Source organism: Micropterus salmoides, unplaced genomic scaffold, assembly GCF_014851395.1.
Source record: "Micropterus salmoides isolate LMB-PRFRI ecotype aquatic unplaced genomic scaffold, ASM1485139v1 Ms_hic_scaffold_11, whole genome shotgun sequence".
Classification (NCBI taxonomy): domain Eukaryota; kingdom Metazoa; phylum Chordata; class Actinopteri; order Centrarchiformes; family Centrarchidae; genus Micropterus; species Micropterus salmoides.
In genome coordinates, this window is record NW_024040152.1 from 19,142,205 (window position 1) to 19,161,266 (window position 19,062).

The 19,062-nt window shown below is 39.9% G+C and overlaps 1 protein-coding gene across 2 annotated transcripts in view; it reads left to right on the forward strand.

Moving 5' to 3' along the window:
* LOC119897759 (dynein heavy chain 11, axonemal) overlaps positions 1-19,062 on the forward strand; it is a 36,152-nt gene that overhangs the window by 16,508 nt on the left and 582 nt on the right. The window contains exons 49-81 of one of the 2 annotated variants that reach the window (XM_038711691.1): positions 69-308; positions 387-548; positions 669-859; positions 1,500-1,662; positions 2,099-2,222; positions 2,393-2,535; positions 3,499-3,660; positions 5,733-5,966; positions 6,145-6,291; positions 6,420-6,533; positions 6,622-6,765; positions 7,157-7,339; positions 7,496-7,597; positions 7,700-7,834; positions 9,023-9,196; positions 9,369-9,604; positions 9,691-9,813; positions 12,284-12,488; positions 12,620-12,784; positions 13,002-13,142; positions 13,428-13,598; positions 13,995-14,117; positions 14,234-14,427; positions 14,505-14,653; positions 14,734-14,861; positions 15,206-15,433; positions 15,550-15,741; positions 16,766-16,894; positions 17,662-17,904; positions 17,988-18,170; positions 18,260-18,375; positions 18,614-18,726; positions 18,817-18,957. In XM_038711691.1, coding sequence (XP_038567619.1) covers positions 69-308; positions 387-548; positions 669-859; positions 1,500-1,662; positions 2,099-2,222; positions 2,393-2,535; positions 3,499-3,660; positions 5,733-5,966; positions 6,145-6,291; positions 6,420-6,533; positions 6,622-6,765; positions 7,157-7,339; positions 7,496-7,597; positions 7,700-7,834; positions 9,023-9,196; positions 9,369-9,604; positions 9,691-9,813; positions 12,284-12,488; positions 12,620-12,784; positions 13,002-13,142; positions 13,428-13,598; positions 13,995-14,117; positions 14,234-14,427; positions 14,505-14,653; positions 14,734-14,861; positions 15,206-15,433; positions 15,550-15,741; positions 16,766-16,894; positions 17,662-17,904; positions 17,988-18,170; positions 18,260-18,375; positions 18,614-18,726; positions 18,817-18,957 — 5,398 coding nt within the window. The remainder of the gene's footprint in view (positions 1-68; positions 309-386; positions 549-668; positions 860-1,499; positions 1,663-2,098; positions 2,223-2,392; positions 2,536-3,498; positions 3,661-5,732; positions 5,967-6,144; positions 6,292-6,419; positions 6,534-6,621; positions 6,766-7,156; positions 7,340-7,495; positions 7,598-7,699; positions 7,835-9,022; positions 9,197-9,368; positions 9,605-9,690; positions 9,814-12,283; positions 12,489-12,619; positions 12,785-13,001; positions 13,143-13,427; positions 13,599-13,994; positions 14,118-14,233; positions 14,428-14,504; positions 14,654-14,733; positions 14,862-15,205; positions 15,434-15,549; positions 15,742-16,765; positions 16,895-17,661; positions 17,905-17,987; positions 18,171-18,259; positions 18,376-18,613; positions 18,727-18,816; positions 18,958-19,062) is intronic. The other variant, XM_038711692.1, reaches the window with a different exon arrangement.

The window sequence follows — 19,062 nt, forward strand, 5'->3', positions numbered from 1 at the left end:
TTTAATAATTAACTATTATACAGTGCTCTATATTTTCTGACATTTGGTGGTGCCTTTTCTCTCTACAGAGATACTTCTCAGTGTTTGCGGTGAACTTTCCGTCATCTGAAGTTCAGATGTCAATCTTCGGTCAGATCCTGTGTGGCCACCTGAAGCAGCAGCTCTTCAATCCGCTGGTTCAGAGGAACGCTGCAGCTGTGGTCCAAGCTGCCGTAACTATTCATCACAAGATGGTTCACAGCTTTCTGCCCACAGCCATCAAATTTCACTACACATTTAATCTACGAGACTTGGCCAACGTCTTTCAGGTAGTGCTGATAGCAATTTTTTGCAATTAGACTTTTGACTGAAAAGTGAAATATTGATATATTTTGTTTGTTATTCAGGGGATCCTTTTTGCGGGGCCTGATTGTGTGAAAGAGAGTACTGACCTGGCACTGTTGTGGCTCCACGAGTCCTGCAGAGTGTACTCAGACAGACTGGTAGATGTCAAGGACCTGCAGCTCTTCCAGAAGCTCCAGATGGAAACTTTGCATGAATGCTTTGAGGTGCAATACGGATTCTGAAAAACAGTGCAAACAGTATAAATTGCTGTTCTTCACCTCCAGGTAACATTATTAACACTGACCAAAAGATTTAAATGATTTATTATCCCTGTCCTCTTCTAGGGACTGGAGGACAAAAAGGTGACAAAGCAGCCCCTCCTCTATTGCCACTTTGTCCAAATGGGTGAAGCCTCCTATACTCCTGTTACAGACTGGTCTGCTCTCAGGTCCATCCTCACAGATGCCCTGGAGAGCTACAATGAGCTCAATGCAGCCATGAATCTGGTGATGTTTGAAGATGCAATGCAACATATGTAAGTATATTTGGTTCCCACATCATTATAAAGATCAGAGAAAACTTAGTAATGTTCTTGAAGTGTTTTGCACACTTAAATTAAAACTAAGATATTAAACACACATCAACTAAAGCAAGAGCTTATAAACACAACATAAAAGTAGTAAGAAAAGGACATAAACAATTTTATGAAATATAAAGATAGCAGTTTAATGCAGGAAGGGAAGTTTATATGATGTGAGTTACAGACATATGTTAAAAGCCTCCATGCCGTTGATGTGGAGACTATTTAAATTCAAATTCAGATTAGCTTTATTGGCATGAATTTAAAGCAACAATATTGCCAAAGCTATATATAAAGTACATAAGGACAATTCATTTCATACATTTCATTAGATAAGGAAATAAAACGGCAAAAGTTACAAAATAAAATAATAATAATAAAAAAATGTATTTAAAATATAAAAATTCTGTAAAAATGAATATAAAAAAAGTTCATAATTAAAACTGAAAAAATGTGCGTGTTAGTATGTTAGAAAATGAAAATAATATATTAAATTAAAATATTTATAAGACTTTGAAAGACTGTCTGTATAGATTTATAACATATGGTTAGGCAGAGAGGTTTCATAGCATAACAAAGACTGTGTTGTTACCAGCTGTCGCATCAGCCGTATCCTGGAGTCTCCGAGGGGTCATGGCTTACTGGTCGGGGTTGGGGGCAGTGGGAAGCAGAGCCTGACCCGTCTGGCTGCCTACATATCCTCTGTGGAAGTCTTCCAAATCACTCTGAGTAAGGGATATAGCATCCAGGACCTCAAGGTAAATATTGATGTTGTGAATGGGTTATAGCCAAACAGAACATCAAGCACAATATAACTGTATAACCTGCTTGTAGTTACAATCCTTTACTATTCACAATTAACTTAAATCAGGGTTTCTTTGAAAGAAATTCGCCAGATCAATTTTCCTTCCAGCTGCATGCAGGATATTGATGTAATTCAGTTTTGTTCCCCACTGACGCGGGAAACACTTGTCAGATACTATTTAAAGCCACTGGGAAATGTTTCAATATCTCATTGACGAAGCAAGTTTGTCGATTTTAATCATTTAATAGCCTCTTTAAAAAAATAAAGGTGCTATCATGGGACTTGTGCTATCCCATTGATTCCTGTTGGACAATTTGAAATTCTCTAGTGGACTCAGCATGAACATGATACAGCAGGTGTCCATTCATGGCATGTGTGGTTTTATTTAGATGGACCTGGCAGGCTTGTTCTTCAAGACTGGAGTGAAGAACCAGCGTGTGGCTCTGCTCCTGACTGATGCACAGATACCTGATGAGCGGTTCCTGGTCATTGTTAATGACTTACTGGCATCAGGTCAGACCCAAACCCCATAATAATCGCACTGTGTTTCTGCTGTGTCTACCCGAGAGAACTTGCCTGTTGTCAACATAGTTTTCTTCATGAATGTACATCATCAATTATTAAACTTAGTCAGTCTCATCATTCTGAAAATTATAATATTATGACTGTGCCTTTCCCTCCAGGAGAAATTCCTGAGCTCTTCAGTGAGGAAGAGATTGAAGGTATTGTGTCGGGTATGAGAGCTGAGGTCCGAGCCCTCGGACTGCTGGACAACAGGGAGAACTGCTGGAGATTCTTTACTGACCGTGTTCGATTACAGCTCACGGTCTAGTCTTTTTTAATTTTAATTTTCCTTCTAAAAACATCATTATTCACCAGCACATTTAGCCTTATCAGTCTGAAGAATGAAAGTTACTGATATATAATTACTCTTTCACACAGATAATGTGTTCAGTTATCATGTCATAACTATTCAGTGTTGATGTCTATGTGAGATGCCTTCCGTCAACAACGCAATGTTTCTTCTTAAGATATTGTCACCCTTAGGACAGTAATAGTAAATTTTCACATGGCAGCAGCAACATGTTACTCATACCCTGTAGAAAACCCTTTTTTGTTCTGAAAAAAAAAGATTACATTTGTTTTTGTTTGGTTTTTGGAGCAGCGTCTAGCTGCCATTAGTGCTTATTTCGGCTGGAGCCTCAGCCAGCTATTGAAGTGGAGGACACATAAAGTGACCGGCACAAATTGAAAACACAAATTAGATCGCTTTTGCACTTGAGGACTTTTGATAGCACTTGAATGTGCCTGCGCAGCCGATGTTCACAACATGAAATTAATGAGAAAATCTTACACGTACTCCAGCATGTTGGAGCTACAAAATTAAAAGCACAGCTGCTGTTTAGTGTTATTAAATATGTTTGACACAGTGAATTAACAGAGTCAGACAAACTGGGGGGTTAAAAGGAAGGAAATTCTTGTCTCAGTACACATGTATGCCATCCAGTTAATCTTTGCGCCAGGGCCTCTGGTAGCGTCACCGTCTGCTCAAGACAACTGGGAATGTTGCTGCCTGTCCGCATGCCAAGTTGACGAAGGTGGGGGCATAGAATGTTGCCAGTTATGGGTTTCCCTTGTGAATGCATCTGTGATATCTATGACCTGTGTTGATTTTCCTATGTGCACTTGGCTGTATATCATGCTCAAGTATGGGGATGCACGTTTGTAGGGACCTGTTTGTGTATGTGTGCTTGAGTGACTCTTTGTGTCCCTGCTTCCCTTTTTGTAGGTGGTACTGTGTTTGTCTCCCGTGGGCAGTGCCCTTCGTCTTAGGGCCCGTCGATTCCCTGCTCTTGTCCAATGCACCACCATTGACTGGTTCCATCCTTGGACCTTTGAAGCTCTGCAGTCGGTCAGCTACAGGTTCATCCAAGAGATTGAAGGCATTGAGGTCAGGCATTTGAACCTAAGGACTTGATGTTATAATCTTTCTCTTTCCTAATAGTTCAATTCAAAATGAAATGATTATTTTGTTTCTCCCTCCTTTCCAACACACATGTGTTCAGCTATGTACTATTATTGCAAATAATAATCAGTATTCACAGATCTCTGACAGCTAAACAGTATTAGCTGTCAGAGATCTGTGGATGTGACATACAGTACAGTATCTACCCAAGGTTTTCCATTTACCCCCTTATTCCAGACTGGGTTAGACTTTAATGAACATCTTCTAATTACTACAGTGCAGCTGGATTAACTTCTCCATAGATCCCTCATCATTAGTTCTCTGCTGAGGTACTGACAAATTGCTGAACACATGCCTGGAGACTTACAGTGAGTGCAGGCATATCATTGTTTTCCATCACTGCAGTGGAACGATCACAACCCAGAATCATTTATGTTAATGAGAGAAGAGTGATTAAGCACATAACGACCCTCTAAGGAGGCACAGCTGTCACAACCAGGAAGTGTCATCACATATGTGAACATGTGCCAGACTATTACTTTCCATTGTTTGTGTGTGTACATCTGTTCATGTGTGGATGTTCATGTGCAGCAAAAGAATTTGTGTTCGCTATAGTAGCTTTAGTGCTTAACAAGCTGTGATACTTAAGCACCAAAATTATTAGCGGTAGGAGGTAGAGTTGTGTAATGGATGTAGCAGCAGCTTTAGTAGACCAGTATTCTAGATTTGGGTGGTAGTAGTTAGAGCTGCAATCATTAGTCGATCAATTGATCGGTCGAACAAGTTTAAAAATCAAATACTCGTTTTAGTCATCTTTTAAGCACTCCTGGTTTCAGCTTCTCAGATGTCAGCATTTGATTTTGGGGGAGGAGGGGTTAACTGTTGGTCAGTCAAAAAAAGATCTATAAAAAAACACTATCTTCGGATGTAGAAAATGTATAAAAGGCATTTTTCATATTTTTCAGACATTTTATAGAGAAAACGAGTAATTGAGAAAATAATTGCAGATGAATTGAAAATGAAAATAATCATTAGTTGCAACTCTATTAACAGTAAAGTTATAGTAATAGAAAGATACTCAGAGGAGAAAATAATAACAATAAATAATAATAATAATTAAATAATAACATGATTGGGGATGTAGAAAGGACTTTTGTGTTATAGTAAGTTAAGTTATAGTAAGTATAGTATAGTAAGTTATAGTAATAGAAAGATACTCAGAGGAGAAAATAATAACAATAAATAATAATAATAATTAAATAATAACATGATTGGGGATGTAGAAAGGACTTTTGTGTTAATTTAAGTTAAAGTGCATTAATAACAAAATATTTTGAAAAGTTGAAACAAAACAGTATGTGAGACATTACGTTAATGATCATAAATGATTGTTTATCTTAAAGAGGCAGGGAAATGAAATGATCATTTATATAAAGTTAGAAATGCACAACCCCCTAATAGTTGTTGCACAAGACCAATCAATGAGAACTTTGTTCGCATCTCAACTGAGCATAGCATGCTTTGTCAAAAAGCATTATGTCAGATCTTAATTAATAATGATTTTTTCCCCTACTGGCTCATGATCATTAACAATGGCTTTTTGTGAGTTATGGTTAGGTTTGATCCTTGTATTCTCTGCTCATTTGTTTTTGCTTTAATTGATTGCTAACTATACGATTAATAAAGGCTTTGTGTCATTGAGCAACATATGATGAATACCTAGCTGGAATGTAGTACAACAGCCACTGTAGATGGTGTTTAGAAAGTTGGAGGACATCAGAGGTAATGTAAACAGTGAGCATGTTTTACAAGCTGAACGTCAGCAGTCTAAAGACATTATTTTCGCAGAGGTTTCAAAGCCCAATCATTCCTGCTAGCCGCACCTAAATTTCAGATTGAGTAAGTCAGGGCCAGCCAAGTGAGATGGCAAAACTTGTAGATGAATTCAAAATTTATGAAGATAATATTTCAGTCCCCATCAGATTGTGGATGTTAAACTCTACTCAATCCAGCTCTCCCTGTTCTCCCCTCTCCCCCTTGTCTGCTTATTTTTACAGCCTGCCGTCCAGGAATCCATCAGTCTTTTCATGGCCTATGTTCACACCAGTGTCAACCAGGCAAGTGAAAAATACCAGCGCAATGAGAAGAGGTACAATTACACCACCCCCAAGAGCTTTCTCCAGCAAATCACCCTGTACAGGAACCTTCTGGAGAAGAGTCGGGCTCAGCTCCACCACAAGATGAACCGGCTTGACAGCGGCCTTCAAAAACTCCAGACCACTGCCACTCAGGTAAACGTCTTTATTATACAGTATACTGTAGGGGGCTAATATTAGTGTTTGAGGTACAAGGTTAAGGTAGGAAAAGTAGGAATAGTATTAGTCTTAGATTTAAACAGTGCAGGATTTCCCCTGACATTAAACGTATTACGCACTGTCGTATGTGTAACAATTTTCTTCTCTGTATTAGGTTGAGGATCTGAAGGCTAAATTGGCATCCCAAGAATCTGAGCTGACCTTTAAAAAACAGAATATTGAGTGTCTAATTACAAAGATTGGACTGCAGACTGAGAGAGTTAGCAGCAAGAGAGAGGCTGCAGATGTTGAGGCACAAAAGGTGAGCTATCCGATCACATAATGGTTTTCATGCCACTTTTTGGCATTGCACTCTTCATACCACACCATGTCACACCATTCATTACATATACTTTTTGTGATTTAGTTCATTGTGGTTGTTTTGTACAGGTTGCTGTCATCCAGGCAGAAGTCGCGGTTAAACAGAAAGACTGTGAAAATGATCTAGCTAAGGCAGAGCCGTCACTGACAGCTGCGACAGCAGCACTGCACACCCTCAACAAGGTGCTTAATTTTATCAACCTGGACAATTTTCCATAAAATCTTCAGTTTTTCTAAAGATTAAACGTAATTTTTATAATTGTTTTTTTAGGTGAATCTTACTGAGCTGAAGGCCTTTCCAAACCCTCCAGCTGCAGTGATCAATGTAGCAGCAGCTGTGATGGTTCTGCTAGCTCCTCGTGGTCGAGTGCCTAAGGATCGGAGCTGGAAGGCAGCGCGGGCCTTCATGGGCAAGGTTAAGCTGTCATCATGTCAATCACATCTGCCTGATTAATGCCAATCTAATTTGTGTGTGGGCCTTGACCCTGGCCCTGCCCAGCATCTTTCCAGTGCTCACATTACAGCTGGATGGCTCTATGAATATGCTCTCTCAGGAGGGGAGCAAGTGTGTTGATCCGTCTCTCAACCTCTAGCTGTTATTTATGCAAGTTTGGCCATAAAAGGATGTATTTGTTTTTTTTAAAAAGCCAGTAGAATTTAGGATTAAATGGGGATACCAAAAGCATGTTTTAAGGATTTTAAACGTAGAATGTTATTTAAGGGATTGATTGGTTGATTGTAAAACTGATACATGCCTTTTCCATTCATTATTTTATGAAACCTATTTTTGTCCTTATGTCTGTCAGGTGGATGATTTCCTGCAGGCCCTAGTATCATATGACAAAGAGCACATCCATGAGTCCTGTTTGACTGTGGTGAAACAAGAGTATCTGAGAAACCCAGAGTTCCACCCTGATCTAGTTCGGACCAAATCTACAGCTGCAGCTGGTCTCTGTGCCTGGACTATTAACATTGTCAGATACTATGAGGTCAGACAATGCCTTCAGAAAAGTTGTAATTAAAATAAATGTCAATACATTTTCTTGGCATTTTCTGCAAGATAGTTTGTTCTTTGTTATACTTTATTATATACTTTATTATCATTATACTTTTTTTCCCCATAAAGTATGCCTCCTTTTTTGCAGATTTATTGTGAGGTCATTCCAAAGAGGCATGCATTATCACAAGCTAATGCAGAACTAGAAACAGCAACAGCAAAACTGTTAGCAGTTCAAAAGAAGTTGGTGGTGAGTGCAATGTTATTATACTTAATTTGGTCACTTTGTATAAAAGCTACATTTTCTTAACAGTGTGGAATTTCCATGGCTTTCTTTGGTTTGTTTCTTTAGGATCTTGATGCCAGCCTCCAGAGCCTCACAGCTCAGTTTGAAAAGGCTACAGCTGAGAAAATCAGTTGTCAGGAGGAGGTGACGCGTACCAATCAGACCATAGAGCTGGCCAACCGACTAGTCAAGGGCTTAGAGGTAAACAAGGAGAGACAGAGGAGTTTGGTGGTGTCACTGGGGCTGCCCTGGCACAAAGTAAACTGTCAATTTGCCGGAGGCATGCATGGAGAGGCGCTAGTAATCGAATTGCATCAGTAATCTGGACTTGAAGTTGTTATGTCCTGGCAAGGTAGCCTGACAGTTGTGTGAGTAGATCAGGCAGAGGGAGATTTTACAGCCTGGCCCAGCAGCATCCTCGGGACTTGTGAGACAGGTAGAGAGGGCTGGACCACAGAAAACGCATGGCTGAACTGGGCAACTGGCTGCCTGAATGTTTTCCAAAAGAAGAAAGGAGTAGCGTGTGTGTGTGTGTGCACACATAACTATGCAGTAATAAAGCAATAATAATTAATTCTTAATATTTTTTGAAGAAAATGAAAAAGTATCAAGGTAAAGTTGTGAAATATGAATATATGGAATATGTAAATGTTGAATATTGCACATTTGTGTCATTTGTCGAATATAATATTCAACTCTTTTGCGTTCCTGTGCATGCCTTTTCGGGCTACAGTATCTATTATGTTTATGGATGCAAATATGAAATAAAAGATTTTTATTTCACTGGCCATTTTGTAAGTTGGACTTTCTTATTCCATAAAATAAATGTGGTTTGCATGGAACAGCTTGCCTTTTAAGCATATCAAGATAAATGTTTTGTCTTTATGGCATTGACCTGGAAGCAATAGTGTTCAGACTAATAAATCAGGCCATCTATATTTAATCATTAACTTACCTCAAAGCCTGAACAGCTGTTGGAAATTAACAATGTCTCACCCCAGACTGAGTGATATTACAGGCAATCCATAATGCATTAGAGCAAAATTATAGTGATTTTTAACTGTCTGAGAATTTATTATGTGACATATTCTAGCTCCACAGCCCCTTGTAAGAAAATGCCATGCATGATTTATTGTTGTAGTGCTGTCACAGTCATAGTATTGAAGGTTTAAATTAATGCTGAATTGATGCTGAGTGAATCTACAGGCAAGCTTCCAATGCTATTTTAAGGGAATTGCAGTTGTATTCTTTACTACTTACATCTTCTTAGTGTGTACAAGAAACGGAGAGGGAAGTTGCCCAGCATGTACATTTCCCTGTGTAAATTATTTTTTGTGTCTCCTGTGTGTTTTTAAAAGGATATTGAAGCCTGCTCTTTGTGTCTTTCAGTCAGAGAAGGAGCGCTGGTCCCAGGCAGTTGTTCAGTATGAAAAGCAACAGAAAACCCTGTGTGGTGATATCCTCATCACTTCAGCATTCGTCTCCTACATGGGTTACTTTACCAGACAGTATCGTATGGAGCTCCTTAACAATGCATGGATCCCTTTCCTTCGGTCTCAGATGGTAAGGCCAGTTTTGCAAAAGACTTTTTTTGTATTGTGTGGACTAGTTATTTACAGAGTAAAATTGTTCTCTCTATAAACATCCACAGCAGAGTCTGTGAACTGGAGTTCATTGTACTGCTTGCTGCCAGTGCTCCATCTAGAGTGACCTCATTTCCCTGTTTCTGTTCCAGGTCTCTGTACCCTTGACAGACGGCCTGGATCCAGTCCTCATGCTTACAGATGATGCCACTGTGGCTGCCTGGCATAACCAGGGCCTGCCAAATGATAGGATGTCGACTGAGAATGCTGCCATCCTGACCACCAGTGAGCGTTGGCCACTCATCATTGACCCACAGCAGCAGGGCATCAAGTGGATCCGAAACTGGCTAGGCTCAGAGCTGAGGGTGGTGCAGCTGGGACAGAAAGGGTGAGAGGGGCTATCTATTGTATGTTTGCAATCACAGTGTCCTGTTTGAAAATAGTTCTAATATGTAGCTGCTTTTTTTCCAACAGGTATTTAGATGTGATTGAACAAGCCCTTGCCTGTGGTGAAACAGTTCTGATAGAAAATCTGCAAGAAAAGGTAGACCCAGTCTTGGAGCCTCTACTGGGCAGAAACACTATCAAAAGAGGAAGGTTGGTAATGAAACTGCGTTATTACATTTACATTGTTGTACTCGGCGAGATCAAGGGTATGAAGCATCAAACCAGCTTTTTTTTTTGGTTTTGTAAAAGCTATTTAGCACGAGGCTGTTGCACATCAGAAGCATTTAAAATCAATGTGCAGTTTTTGTATCCCTGTTGATACACAAGTCGATATGCCCACAACCCAATGTGCCTGTGTTGTTAGACAAAAGGAGCAGATTTGCCAGATGGTTGAATCTCACTGAGCATTGAAACACCAGTAAGACATGACTGAATGCATTATTATTGCCCACTCTTTAGATTATAAATGAATTTGCGCCGCGTGTTCTAAATCCCTGAGGCCAACATATTGATTGGCCCCTCAAGACGGGTGATAGATGTATATTTGTGTGTTCATATTCTTTAGGTAGGATGAATATTGAACAGCTGAGCCTCAGTGGAAAAGCTGAATTTGAGGGCAGTCATGGTTATGTATAAGGACTCATGTCACCCACAAAAAGATGGCATGTAACACACTAAATTCAGTGGTCCTCCATCATTATTGCAAACTCATTTAGGCTTCAATAATTTGGCAATGCTGATAGGTGATTTGCTGGTATTTTTCTGCATTCATTTATTTGAAAAAAAGAACAATCTGCTCTACACTCCGTTAGATGACTCGTTGCATCTGGATTATCTTAAATTGTACCATGATGTGAATTGTCAAGTAGCGAGGTCATATTATGCGAGTATTTTGTGCTATTTAATTATGAACAAGGCTTTACCACTAATGCTACTTTCTTCTCTGTTATTGAGTTAAACATGCCATCAGACTGGCTCTTGTCTGAAACAAAACATGACTACTGCTGCCCTCTGTAATCCACTTCACAAATATAACATTGCCGCCAAAATAGCTGCTCTGTAATTACCTTTGCTCAGTTACCAATTACCCTCAACAGGCAAAATCCGGCAAGTTTCCTAAACGGGACAACCAACAGCAGAATAAATAGAACATACCACATATTGACATTCCGTTTTGACTTCCCACCTCTAAAAATGTTTACATCTTTCTTGCTCTGATCTATGTATGACCATGAATATTAAATATCTCGGTGCATGTTCATCGAACCTCTTCCAAAGTCCTATCTGTCCAGACATAACAATTCATCATAGTAAATCTGATTATAAGTTTATCCCTTGTAGATGACCCACACACTTGTTTCTGTCGATGATTAATACAACCTGCTGGGGCAGCCATGATGGATCTGGTAGGGATCCACAGCTGAAGTTCATTAATAATTGGAATGTTGTAGAGTGTGAAGTAATGAATACTAATTATTCCTTTCATGGCTGACAGAAGACTACAAGCCAATCCATCAGCAAGGACTTTAATTTGGTGGAGTAATGGTTCTATCAATAGTACATTAATTCTGGCTTGTGAAGATATAGAGTTGAACCAGACCCAGGCCATGAGGAACCTGTGCCGTAAAATTGGGGCCTTGCCTGACATCCAAGGGGTAATTAGAGAAAAATGAAAAGCCACCAGGTTCGTCAAGCCAGCGCTAATTTAATTGAAATGCAGGAACAGATAAATATTGGCTGCTGTGGTGATAATCTTTCACATTTTTTCAAGATTATTTGTCTACAGTGTTAAGTGACATTTGGAGTGTTCGCTGGGAAGTTCTTTCCCCTGTTGAAGTTGCAATGCATTAAAGTGAGAGGTCGATGTGCTCAGATGCATAAGGACACAAACGGCTTCCAAGATCCAGAGGGTTTGCCACAGTTCAAATGTTCTACAGGATCATCATCATTTATGATTTGTTTTTGTCTAAATAATTCTGAAATCACCTTGCACTAGATTTAATCGTCTAGTCGGCATCTAATCATCATTAATGTTTTATTTTCTCACATTGAAATTTAATGTAGTAACTACAGCAGGTTTAACTCTGCTGCCATTTTTGTAAGTAGATAATTTTTCTTTGCCAGGCAGGAATGAAAGTGGTGTTTGATTTGTAAACAATAACTCTAAACATAAACGTTAACTCTTGACCTTGGAAAATTGTAGTTTGACAAAACAGTACAAACTCAAATTCCACTCGCTAGTTTTTTCTAAAGTTTTAAACTAATTATTTTGCTCAGTTGTCATGGAGATGGGTCTGTAAACATGTAAGCTTGGTAGCTGTTATACTTTGGACTTTTCATTCATGCTGGCTTAAAAGTATGAATTAATGTCATGCTGACTTTTTTAAAATGAAGAAGACGTAAAATTGTTTAAAGCAGGGAGTGTAGTTTTTGTTGTTTATTAAATGTATTTTTTATTTAACCTTTATTTAATCAGGACAGTCCCATTGAGAGTAAGAAACTCTTTTGCAAGGGTGACCCTTGCAAGGGTCATCAGTGACCTTTACTTAAGGAATAAATTATCACAGCAGTTAAGTTGTCATTGGCTGATTTCTTTAGGTGCCGTTGTCTTGTTCTCCAGGTACATTCGGATTGGGGGCAAGGAGTGTGAATACAACAGTAACTTTCAACTCATTATCCACACCAAGTTGGCGAATCCACATTTCCCTCCTGAGGTCCAGGCCCAGACAACCCTCATCAACTTCACAGTGACTCCGGTGGGCCTGGAGGAACAGCTGCTGGGACAGGTCGTGTCTCGGGAAAGGCCCGACCTGGAGGCCCTTAAGGTGAATTTCATTTTATGAAAGATATAAACTGTAAAACCTACAGGTAAGCATTGCTATTAGTGATTTTACATGTAAGACATCAGTAATACAAAAATAGGAAAGTCTGAATTGTTTTGTGTACATTTCCCAAGATGGAACTGACCACACAGCAGAACCACTTCAAGATTGAACTTAAGAGGTTAGAGGATGACCTGTTGAATCGCCTCTCTGCAGCGCAGGGTAACTTTCTGGGTAATATTTCTCTGGTCGAGCAACTCGAAAACACCAAGACCACAGCCGCTCACATTCAGTACAAGGTGAGGTTATTACACCAACGGGGTCCTCTCAGTTGTCTGACTGTAGTCAAGTGCATGTGTTTTTTTTGTCATCAAGTGTTTTTGAATGTCACACAGCGAGCGCCTCATTTTATTGCATTAGCTGCAAGTGATGCGCAGTTAGGAATATGTGTAATGAGAGGGTTTTGGAGCATGACTGAGAGCCTAATAGCTCATTTTGTGCAATTGGAACGCACAGGTGGTGGAGGCCAGAGAGAATGAGACAAAGATCAACGAGGCTCGAGAACTATACCGCCCAGCAGCTGAGAGAGCGTCGCTCCTCTTCTTCATCATCAACGACCTCAGCAAGATTAACCTCATGTACCAGTTTTCTCTCAAGGTGAAACCTTCACCCCTGAAGTGCTCTCAGGGGACACAAATTTTTTGCAGCATTTCAAACCATGCTCACAGCCCTGATTGACCAGTATTCTTTTGGATTTTTTAAGTGCTGATTGTAATTGTTGTTTTTCTTGGTGATTAAGATTTTAGGCACAGCCCTGTCTGTACAAATCAGCTTAAATGTGTGTTTTTGTGTTTAGCTGTCAATCCAAATGCAGAGGTTGGGTCCTGGCTATATGTATGTATTCCTTATCAGAGCACTGTCCTCCTTTTGGTTGTATTCCAGACCTTTAACTCAGTGTTTAACAAAGCAATGGAGCGCGCAGAATGGGACGAGGATGTGGGGACCCGAGTGCACACCATCACTGAGGCCATCACCTATTCTGTATTCCTGTACACCAGCCAGGGTCTGTTTGAGAGAGACAAGTTAACCTTCTTGTCACACACTGCCTTCCAGGTGAGGGACTCAGGGCCGCCTCAAAGGTGGGGCCTCCTGTCATCCTCATCAATCAAAGTACTTTTCTGCCCCCACATTAACTTCAATTAAAAGCAGTCAGCAGGACCATACGCTGCTATTGATTACCTCTCACACCTTCCCCCATGGCTGCTGTTCAGACAGTTGGTTCTGACAAGGGGGTTGGTTCTGATGGCATAATGCAATTATCTGTCATTGCGCCAACTGTTTTCATCTTAGAAATAGTGCTGCTCTGAAAGCTGTCCTTCATGTGGCTATTTCACATTCAGAGGCACTTATTCAGCCTGTATGAGTTTTCTTTCAATTATTGTCGAAATGATTGAAAAGACATCAATACAACATAGATCATTACAAACTGCTGTTGGTCCTTCCCCACAGATTCTGCTCAAGCAGGGCCTGATTGATGCTCAGGAGTTTGACTTCCTTCTGCGTTTCCCTGTAGAAGCTAGCAAAGTCAGTCCTGTGTCCTTCCTCTCTGCACATGCCTGGGGAGCCATTAAGGTACAGTCTAGGCTGTTAACATATGTGATATAACATGTTAAAGGGTCACATTTTCATTCTTGTTAGCAGGTCTTCACTACATACCATTTTCCAATTACAGTATATTTTATTTGTAGACAATTGCTACAATGGAGGACTTCAGTGGACTTGACAGAGACGTGGAGAGCTCACCAAAGCGCTGGAGGAAGATCGTTGAATCCAGTTGTCCTGAAAAGGAAAGACTTCCCCAGGACTTGAAAAATAAGAGCTCCCTCCAGAAGCTCATCATCCTTAAAGCACTTCGCCCTGATAGGATGACCTATGCACTAAGGTAAATGACCAACGTACATTCATATCGTTAAGTTCAGTATATCACTAAGCTTTTCGACAATGTTTCCCTTTCTCCAGGAACTTTGTGGAGGAAAGCATGGGAACAAAATATGTGGAGGCTGCCAGGCTGGAATTTGACAAGTTATTCGAGGATAGTGGGCCATCAACCCCTGTGTTCTTCATCCTCTCACCTGGAGTGGATCCACTCAAAGACGTAGAGAAACTAGGTACTACACGTATTGTTTATTATTTACACCTCCGGTATCACTTGGTAGGTATACATTTTCTAAATATTCTCTCTGTGCAGGATTGAAGCTGGGATTTTCCATCAACCAGGGCACTTTGCACAATGTATCACTGGGACAGGGGCAGGAGGAAGTAGCTGAGAGGGTTCTGAAAAATGCCTGTAAACTTGGACACTGGGTCATTCTGCAGGTAGGGAGCATTTCTTTTCAGTGACTATTCTACTGTAGAGACTTCAGGCTGCTCTTCTAGCCAGCCTGTAATGCACATAATGATATTATCTCATTGCGTGAGCAAGAGAAACAAACTCAATTTGGTTCAATAAAAACCATAATTGGCTAGATCAGCGCCATTAATGCCTCCTTTAAAGGGAGAAGCCTGCGGCCAAGTGAGCCAATGAATGTTTTTCTCACTAATTCAGAACATAGGAAGACAGTTTTTAGAATGAATCTTTCATAACTAGACATAAAAACACATTTAATTTTATCAACATGTACCATAATCTGTCTAATCTTTTTGAAATTGTAATTGTTCAGAATGTACACCTGGTGGCTCGCTGGCTGCCCTCTCTTGATGCTCTTCTGGAGACAGCAGCAGTGGGCAGTCACCCAAACTACAGGGTGTTCATCACTGGGGAACCAGCACCAAGCCCTGAGCAGCATGTTATTCCCAGAGGCATACTGGAGAATGCCATCAAAATCACCAATGAGCCCCCCACTGGCATGAATGCCAGTCTACACACAGCCCTTAACAACTTCAGTCAAGTGTGTTAAAGATTTTAAATAATTACTAAAAGTGCTTTGTATTTGATTAAATAAAAAAGGGTTTTGAACATAGCATTCACTAATCTGTATTTATTACTCCCTCTCTCCATTTTCAGGACACTCTGGACATGTCTTCCAGAGAACAGGAGTTCAACTCAATGTTCTTCTCCCTCTGCTTCTTTCATGCTTGCGTAACAGAGCGCCGTAAATTTGGTCCCCAAGGGTGGAACCATAACTACCCCTTCAGCACTGGAGACCTCACCATCTCAGCCAGTGTCTTGTACAACTATTTAGAGGCCAACACCAAAGTATTTTATACCGCCGTTTTGTAAAGATCATTCAGCATATTTCTTTAAAAATATATATTTTATTCATATTTTAGTTGATATTCATAAAACTTTTAATTTGTTTTTACTATGACTTTTTTTTTTAAAGCTGTGTAAATGTATAACGATAATAGTGTTTGCAGGGACATTATTATCAGACAGGGATGTTGAATTATACCACAGTGTATCCAATTACTTATTGAAATCTTTTGTCCTAATGTTATTTGTGAAAAATTTTCATTCTCGTCTTTTTCACATTTCGTCTCTTATAACTATGAACACGCAACCTATAATTTAGCTTTATTTCACGAAGACAAAAAATCCATTCTTGGGGTGCTGCACCCCTCACAACTCCTAATGCATGTCTCTAAGAACTCCTATTACTCTGGTCACAACCAATTATGTCTCCTAGGTATTCTGCCCTCCAAAAACGAATGTCCTTCATTATGTTAACCAAACAGTAACCTGTATGTGCGTATACAGAGAATTCATTAGGAGGCCAATGAAGCGTAATGCTAAATGTAATTACATGCAGCCAATGTGACAGTTCACAACGCTACATAAGTGATCACTGCAATTAGTGCTGATGAAGGAAGCAATTTGCAAAACAATACAGGTACAAATGATTGTGAACCTCCAGCTTTTGTAATTTGTTATGAATCGCAGGTTCCTTTCTTCCTCCTTCACCCTCACGGATCATAATCTCCCGCTGAGGAGAAGACTCTTCTGTCATACATTAGATCAGTGTGTGCAAAGAAACATAATTTTGTTACGTTTCCCTACCTTTATCATTATTGAAAGAGCTCATTTGGGATGACGACATGTAGTTACAGCTTGAAGTTCCAAAGGACAAAATGGAATGAATGTGCTGAAAATTACTTGTGAGATGATCCTGAAACCATTGTCTTTAATCTTTCTAGTTTAAGATGCTCCTAATAATTTAAATACTACATTTCTTCTTGTATTTTGCATTGTCATATCAGTCTACAGACTAAGTTTGTTATAGTCCATGCAGGTGCCCTGGGAGGACTTGTGTTATCTTTTTGGGGAGATCATGTATGGAGGACACATCACTGATGACTGGGATAGAAGACTCTGTAAGACCTACCTGCAGGAGTTCATGCATCCAAAAATGGTATGTCAGTGTTCATGTTGCCATGTTCGAATAATTTATTAATTTTTTCTGTATTTTTTTTTTCGAAACAAAACTATAACACTACTTAATTTTAATTGGTTTAATTGTATACATTTCATTTCATTATTTCATTGTCACTACTTGTTAACCTGGATATACACTCAATGTGGTTACATTCAATTTCACTGTGCCAAAGAGTAAGCTGTTTTGAATTTCTTGGTGGTGGTGTTAAGGTAAAGGGTGCCCTCTTGGGATGTAAACCTAAACTGCAATATTGCACTTAAAGTCTCTCCCATTGCTACATTTTCCACCCTGACTTTAATTTGATGTGACCTCTTTGTGCAATGTGCCAACTTTGCAAGCTACACTATGAGCATTATTAGGTGATCATTTGGTACTTTTCTCTTAAGCATGTGTTAAGATGATCGATGCTTCAATTGTAATTCATCTGTTTCACTCAGAGGACTGATTAGCCCTCTTCCAGTTTACCTTTACTACAAGCTAACAGCTACCATTTCTCCAAAGTTGCTATTTGAACAATCAGACATTAATCTGTGTGTTTTGCTGAATGTGCAGCAACAGGCTTGCACTGCTGTCTGTCATACTGAATTCTAAAACACAGATGCTGAGCTTTGCTTGCATTAAGCTTTGCTAAGATATATGAGGGCTGTTTAAGTTGAATGTTAAATTTCACAATTTTTGCTGTATATTGTGTGTGTGTGTGTGTGTGTGTGTGTGTGTGGATTCTTTAAATTTTCAATTCATAGTTTGAAGGGGAGCTTTTTCTGTGTCCTGGGTTCCTGGGCCCTGCATTCATGGACTACAGTGGTTACCACAGTTATATTGATGAACATCTCCCACCTGAGAACCCCACTCTGTACGGTCTCCATCCAAATGCTGAGCTTGAGTGCCTCACTGTCACTTCAGACAACCTCTTAAGGACTCTGCTGGAACTGCAGCCACAGGACACCTCCAGAGGAGAGGGGGCAGCTCAGAGCACAGAGGAGAAGGTGTGGAGGCAGACAGAACCATTATTGGGATGAAGTAGCAGAGATTACAATGACCCCCTAACCATGTATATTATATTTGTCAGGTCAAGTCTGTCATTGAAGATATCCTTGACAAGCTTCCTGAGGAGTACAACATGGCAGAGATAATCACAAAGACAACAAAGCGAAGCTCCTACATTTTAGTCTGTTTCCAGGAGTGTGAGCGCATGAATCTTCTACTAGCAGAAATAAGGAAGTCGCTTAATGAGCTGGAACTTGGCCTGAAGGTACAGTCTACTGTGCCATATACAAAATTAAAAATCACTCAATAAATATTAAGGTCCTGTAGCATGAATGAGGATGTCTTTGTCCACAGGGAGAACTCACAATCTCCTCCAGTATGGAGACTCTGCAGTCAGCCCTGTTCAATGACTCTGTTCCAGATTCCTGGGCCAGATTGTCTTATCCCTCCACTAAAACATTGGCACAATGGTAACTACTCCTTCCTAATAATACTGTATTTCTTTCTCAACATGGCTTTATTTATCTCCTTTTTATTAAGCCCTTTATTATGTTCCCAGTGACACACTGCATTGTTCATTGTAGTAAAAATTCTGTCTGAAAAAACTTCAGACAAGAAGCCAATATTAAGGTGACTCTTGCAAACACATTGTGAAGTCTTCAAGTAATGATATATCATGTCAATTAATGATTCTTCTTTTTTCTCTAGGTTTAGTGATCTAATGTGTAGCTGTCGAGAGCTGGACAGTTGGACTCAAGACTTGGTTCTTCCTGCAGTCGTTTGGCTCCCAGGTCTCTTCAACCCACAGTCTTTCCTCACTGGTGAGATCACAATCTCAAAACCATCAAGACAGATGATTTAGATGACATGTGCACCCGAAATATAAACATGCAGACTTTTTTTTCACCCAGCTGTGCTGCAGAGTATTGCTCGCAAGAATCAGTGGCCCCTGGACAAGATGACTCTGACTGTGGACGTGACAAAGAAGACAAAAGATGACTTTGGACATCCACCACGGGAGGGGGCCTATATCCATGGACTCTTCATGGAGGGTCAGAATTGATCAGCTGTACTTAATTAAATTACATTGATTTTTGACAGAATTTTGCAATGCATGTCTTGGTAAAATGAGCATCTCCAGCATGTTCTGTGTCCTT